The following is a 6,639-nucleotide window of genomic DNA, read 5'->3' as shown; positions in this document are numbered from 1 at the left end:
GAAGTTGGTGGCATTTCCAAATTTAACCGTGGTAGATAGGCCTACTTTGTCCATTTTTCTCATGCTATAACCATCTAAGGCAATTCTCATCAGGTTTAGTGAAAATTCTTTTGATTTACCTCCACTGGCCCAAAAATGAAATAAAGTATATTTATGAAAGTAATTTATCTGCAATTTGGTGGTTGAGCATCCAGACCAGGAAGCAAAACCTCATCTTCAAATATTTAGGTAATCCACAATAGCAAAATGGAGGGAAAGTGAGATTTAAGGATTTGTGAATGGTTATTGCGAGAGGAAAGCGATATATGGATGGGGGGGGGGGTGCATTAGATTGGCTGATGTGAGGCTACGTTAATGTTGCCCAAGTAATTGGGTGGGATTATGCGGTTCCACGGAGCTAAGAGCAGTTTGGCATTAAGGGGGAAGGGAACACTTGGGTTTGGGGTGGAGGTGGGGGGGGGGTTGATTGTTGTGCATTCCCTTTAGTCCATTAAATGTATTGCTTGTAGCTGCTGGAGTATAGTGTGAAATATTATTGTAATGTTTTTCTACTTAATAGGATATGTGTACTTGGTATTTGTATATCCTTAGTTTGAAAAGAAATGCTTGTTTTTGTTTCCTCTGCTAAATATCAAAAAAAAGAAAAAAAAAAAGAAAAAAAGTGCATAGTGGATGCTTTGCTAAATGGCCCATAATGTACTATCAGTTTTAATGACTTGCTGTATTGCTAAACCTGTTAGAGGTGTGAGAAGAGAACATTATCAGCATGTCTTAAACATACAGAAATGACCAGGCATTTTAAGAATCTTCTTAAACTTAGTGTGAGCTACTTTAGAATAGTCAGTTAGTAACAGTCAAACTTTATGATGTGAATTTACTAAGCTAGTTCAAATTGCTAATATTCTTGTATAGAATATGAGTGGTAATGCCACAAATAGTGAAAAGATTGCAGAAGGTGCTTCTCTCAGCCTACGTCCACTCTGCTCCCTAGTTTCAGCTCCATTATGCTTAGGTTAAGACAATGTTTGCTGGATAATTTTGGGAGGGGCAGAGCCTCCCATCAACCCTTGGGCAGTTTGGGCATGCCCAGTCATGGGAACAGTCAAGATTATTGAATAAATTTTATGGCGTGTGGGACTTAATTCCTGGCGAGTCTGTACTGTAAAGAATTACCATTTATGTTTACAGAGATATGGTAACTAAATTTTCCTCAGCACTTAGGCCAAAACCAATTATATCCATGTACATTCTAGCAGTAGAGGTTGGACTAGATCCTTATTTGACAAAATACGCATGGAAATCTGCAGGGTGTTGTTTGGCGAATAGTGCATAGGCTACAGTGATGGCTTTCATTTCTTTTGAGTGCAAGTTTTAGGACCTCTACCACTAATCATCAGTGTATTCGAGTAGATTTGCTTACAAGACATCTAGGATTTTGAGATCTTACAATGTTGGTATCTTCACACGCAAATCAAATGGCCATACAAGTTGTGGCAAATAGTAGTTTTTCAGACCCAATTTTTAACCCTACGATGATGGTGCTGGAAATTTTTCACTCTTATGGTGACTAACAACAGTGTAGCCTTTTGGCCACGGAGTTTGCTGTGTATAGCGGAGCTTGCTACTTGACTCGTTCTGGCAAACTATGATGCCTATAGGTTTGTGTGGCTATAATAGGTTAGATATGAAATTAACTTGACACATTGCATTATCTATAATTTGGAGTTCAGTACATTGTTACAAATTAGAATATTTAATGATTTTTTTTTTTTTTTTTTTATATATACACACCAAGGTTCAGCATAGACCATTCACTGATGTTTGTTGGCTTTTCTTTGTATAGCATAGGATTATCCTAAATGATTCTGATTCCAAATACAGTGCTATTGTCAAGTTATTTGGTGTACTCATTATATTAGAAATGAAAAAGTTAAACTTGGAACCTTTTACTAGCAGTAGAATATCTAATAGTTTTATTCATTATTGATAATTATGAAAATTATTGCATATATAGAATATTTTGTTACCAATAACGGTATTTGCTATTGGCTTGGCATATATAATTCCACACATTAGAGTAATAAAGTAGATAAATTCATTATTCTCATAATTTCTCCAGTGACCTATGAAAGAAACTGTTATGTGCCAGTAATATGGAAAATGATTTTGCCATATCTTTGTAATTGAGAGACGGTTATGTTTTTTGTATATTAAGGATACATTCCAAGTCAAATGTGATTTTAGATACCTCAGAAAGAAAAAGAAAGCTATTAGAATTTTTTTTTTTTTTTTTTTTTTCATTATCATACTAATTTTTGTATACAAGGAAAGTGGGAGTTATTTGGGCATTCAATTTGATTTTGTAGTGAATATTTTGCTTGAACTCCATTATTGATTGAACTCCATTATTGATTGCCAGAGTGGAAGGAGCATTTCAGAGTTTTGAGGTTATTTTCATCAGTATTGGACAGATGCCAGCATTATTTTAAGATAGATGTAACCCCTTATTACTTGTCTTGCAGGAACATTCGGAGCCTGAACAGATGCGCAAGCTGTTCATCGGTGGGTTAGACTACCGTACCACCGATGAGAGCTTGAAGGCATACTTCGAGCAGTACGGCGAGATCGTTGATGTCGTCGTGATGAAGGACCCCAAGACCAAGCGCTCAAGAGGGTTTGGCTTTGTGGCCTTTTCTCAGGCCTACATGGTCGACGAGGCACAGAAAAACAGACCTCACAAGGTAAGCTTATTGGAATATATATTGATATGTGAATATACAAGTTGACTTGTATTCTTATTCTCTCTGATTTTTAGTAAATTGTTACCACCAAATGTGCACATATTTCATATTTTTTCTCTGCCCTTTAGATCGATGGGAGGTCTGTGGACACAAAGCGTGCTGTCCCTCGAGACGAAATTGGGAAGCCTGAGTCTGGGGTCACAGTCAAGAAGCTGTTCGTAGGAGGTATAAAGGACGACGTAGATGAGGAGGTAAGCTTTATTATTATTATTATTATTATTATTTGTATTTGTATTTGTATTTGTTTTCTTAATATTTATATTTATTTCCCCTCCACATGCCTTGAGACTAATGTTTACGTAAAACTTTATTACAGGATCTGCGAGAGACCTTTGGCAAGTTCGGAACAGTTGTGTCTGTCAGCATCCCAACAGAGAAGGAATCACAGAAGAAGAGAGGCTTCGCTTTTGTAGAGTTTGAGGATTATGATGCTGTAGATAAGGCATGCTGTGAGTGCCGTAAGTCTAACGTTGACATGTCTTGGAAATATCCAATCCTGTTATAACCCATCTTGAGAGAGGTGGGTTAGCAAGGTCCAAAGGGGGTGATTAGCCAGTGAAAATCCCTCCACTTGGATCAGCATTAGGTTTACATACTTACCGTGTGTTTTTATTTTGGCAGTGCACAAGAACATACAGATGAAGGGGAAACGCGTAGATGTCAAGAAGGCCCTAAGCAAGAACGAAATCCAGATGCAGCAGCGTGGCCGAATGGGTGGCATGGGAGGAATGGGAAGAGGTGGTGGCGGAAACGGCCCTTGGGCTGGAGGTCGCAACGACAACTGGGGAAACAACCAGAGTGGCGGATGGGGAGGTAAGCATAATTTCTCCCTTTTTGGATTTTCGAGTACTTGCATTGGTTGCAGTAGCATTAAATTTCAATTTAGATATTAATAGTATTTTTGTTCACTATTATTTTACTAAAAGTAATTAATTGCGATTCTAGATAATCGTGGAGGTTGGGGCAACCAAGGCAACTATGGCACCCCTAACCAGAGTGGTCCAGGTGGTTACAACCAGGGTGGCTATGGCAACCAAGGCCCATGGCAAGGTGGTCCCCCCAACAATCAGGGTTGGAACAATCAAACCAACCAGGGTTGGGGCCCACAGGCTGGCAACTATGGTGGCACACCAAACAACTGGGGTCAGGGACCTAGCGATTTCGGCAACAACTACGGACAGAGCTATGGTGGTGGACCCATGAGGAACCAGGGGTATGGACAGACCAACAGGCCAGCACCGTACAGTGCCGGTAAGGATCATGAAGACCTAGGTAGGCTGTAGAGGTGTTACAAGTTAAAACAGTATTGAATTTTATATTGGAATGTAAATTCTCCTCAAAAACGATACTAAGTTGAGTTGGTCTTGGTATTTCAGGTGGAGCTCCAGGCTACAACAACCCTGGTCCTAACAACTATGGAGGTGCTGCAAACATGAACCAGGGCCCCAACAGACGATACTAGACTTTTGCTGGTGCGTATTTGTTAGTTATTTCATAGATTTGGCACAGATTTCCATTGCTAGACGTGGTATTTGTGGGCAAAGCAATGATCTTAAATCATGATATATGTTTAAATTCAAGAGATAAAGGTTGATTTTTGAGAGTGTTAATAAAATTAGACATTTGACTACTAACCTTATACAGTTAAATGTTGACTAATTTATTATTTTCCACCACACACTAGGTACATAGCAGGTTAGCCATGCAGGCAGGCAGACAGGCAGGGCTTGAGTCAGGGCCCCAGAACAGTCAGGATATGCTAGGACTGAGGCAGGCAAGCTGAGCTAGGGTCATAGGGAGGCCGACAGGCTCCTCGACACCAAGATAAAGCGAGCCAGTGTCAAGAAACATTCCATTCGTCGCATGGACTAGCCACTTGCCTCCATTGTAGGAAAAATATGAACACTGGAAAATTTAAAAAAGATATTTTCTCTGTACTTGCATTTTATATATTTAGGATAATGTGTAGAAGTGTCAACTATCTCAATATGGAATTAACCAAAGCATAGTCAGTTCTTTGTAATGTGTGTGCAGCATTGTATTTTCATTTTACAAATAAATTAATCCTAAGAATGGTGTATTATGACATCCTCGGAGGCATATCTGGGAGAGAAAAGGCTACTAGGCAGTGAATTCTTAGGAACTGTCTAGGTCTAAACCTCAGGTAGGTTCTTGTGTTCGGTTTTGTGGTGTAGGCAGTAATGTATCATAGGGTTGGGTACACCGTTCATTTTTGAGTGGTTAGCACATTGTGTAGTGGTGCTAGGTCACGCTTTAGTGTGAGTGCACTTTTCAGCTTTTGTACCTCAATGCTACTGTCTTGTGTTCAAAGTACCAAGTTCAAAGACGACAAACTGAAGTGGTTTAAGTTCTCGGTTGTGGCATGCTTACCTCGTTGACTAATTTGGTGATTTTCCCCAGGTATTGATGACGCCACACCCTCCAGTACCAAAGATGAAGGTCAGCAGTGGCCCTAGTCAGACCTGCCACGCCTACCTGTGATACATATTTTTTTACTTTTTTAAATTATATATGAAAAGATTACTTTTTTTTTTCTTTGAATCCTCCAAAGTATTTCAACAGATCTGTTGTCATTTTCTGGGGGCTAGCATAACTCGAGCTTGTTCACCACAGCAGAAATAATTCTGAATGCAAATGAAAATTGTCATTGGTGAACTTGTGCTAATTAAAATGTTGATATTTTGGGGCATGACCTGTCCTACTGAAGAGAAAAAAGCATGGGCATTAAATAATTAACATTTTATCCCATCGAAAGTACTACATGAAAAGAATTGCAAGTTAACCATTTGCTGTCCTCTAGTGAACTGCAAATATTGCATGCATCATGCAAAACATACTAATATTCGCAAATTAAAGTTTGTGATTTGCATGTTCAATTAATTGATAAAAGCTTGAAAATAAATTGCATACGCATGAACCATTTTGAAGTACAAGTTTAAATTCTAATGTAATCATACCTTTACCTCTCAATAGTGCCTTGTTTGTAATGTACCTGAATCAAGATTTTTGGCGAATTCCTAACATACTTTTCCAAATTTGTATGAAGGGTCCATTCCAGCTTTAAATGGAGAAAGGGAATGGTTCAAGAGATGAGTTAATGAGAGCATAGGAGGCTGCCAATGGTTCAAGAAATTTTAAATCTGATATGACAGTAAATCAAACTAACCAGATGATTCAGAATACTTTATCCTGGAAACTCCATGTTAGTGTAGATATTAGTTTCTATAATAAAATGCAAAATTACTTGGGTGTGCGTAATAAAAGGAAGACGAGGCTGAGAAAGACAGATTTTGTAAAGCAAAGAAACCTTTGTTTTTATCAAGTATATAAGAAATTTTTTTTTTTTTTGTAGAATTTTAATATTTTATAGCATGATTAAATGGTATATTTATGATCCAATATGATCAAATCTATATTGCTAAAACATGTACTTGTATACACACCCAATCCCCTCTCCTCATAAATTTTACATGGTCTCCTCCCCCTTTCCTTTTCCTTCTCTTATTCATCTGTTCATTTATCCTAGTCCTTATTTTTACCCTTCTTGCTATAATGCTGTATGACCTCTAATGTATATTTGTTTTAACTATTAACCAATCTGGGAATCCTCAAACCTCGCCTTATGAACCGAAAACCTTCCTTCCCTTGGGCTTCGTCACCAATCCCCAAATAGATGTTCACCTAGCAGAATTTTTTCTATATTAAGCAGTCTCTTTAAACAGATATCTGTATATATATGTATATATATATATATAGACCCCCGCCCCCAATCCTTTGCTCATTGTTTCTGTGAAGGGGGTTATGAGGCGGAGACGGA

General features: G+C 38.3%; 1 protein-coding gene across 6 annotated transcripts in view; it reads left to right on the top strand.

Moving 5' to 3' along the window:
* Positions 1–5,345, top strand: part of LOC125032760 (heterogeneous nuclear ribonucleoprotein 87F-like) — a 6,673-nt gene extending 1,328 nt beyond the window's left edge. For 2 of the 6 annotated variants that reach the window (XM_047624088.1, XM_047624082.1), the window contains exons 2-8: positions 2,523–2,741; positions 2,870–2,992; positions 3,118–3,259; positions 3,423–3,614; positions 3,747–4,073; positions 4,178–4,273; positions 4,486–4,874. In XM_047624088.1, coding sequence (XP_047480044.1) covers positions 2,523–2,741; positions 2,870–2,992; positions 3,118–3,259; positions 3,423–3,614; positions 3,747–4,073; positions 4,178–4,263 — 1,089 coding nt within the window. In that variant the 3' untranslated portion in view covers positions 4,264–4,273; positions 4,486–4,874. Of the gene's footprint in view, positions 1–2,522; positions 2,742–2,869; positions 2,993–3,117; positions 3,260–3,422; positions 3,615–3,746; positions 4,074–4,177; positions 4,274–4,485; positions 4,875–5,222 lie in introns of those variants that run through there. The other 4 variants (XM_047624090.1, XM_047624083.1, XM_047624084.1 and 1 more) reach the window with 4 other exon arrangements.
* The last annotated feature ends 1,294 nt before the right edge of the window (positions 5,346–6,639 follow it).

The sequence above is a fragment of the Penaeus chinensis genome, chromosome 15 (assembly GCF_019202785.1).
Source record: "Penaeus chinensis breed Huanghai No. 1 chromosome 15, ASM1920278v2, whole genome shotgun sequence".
In the NCBI taxonomy this organism is placed as follows: Eukaryota; Metazoa; Arthropoda; class Malacostraca; order Decapoda; family Penaeidae; genus Penaeus; species Penaeus chinensis.
This window is presented reverse-complemented; position numbering and strand designations above follow the sequence as displayed.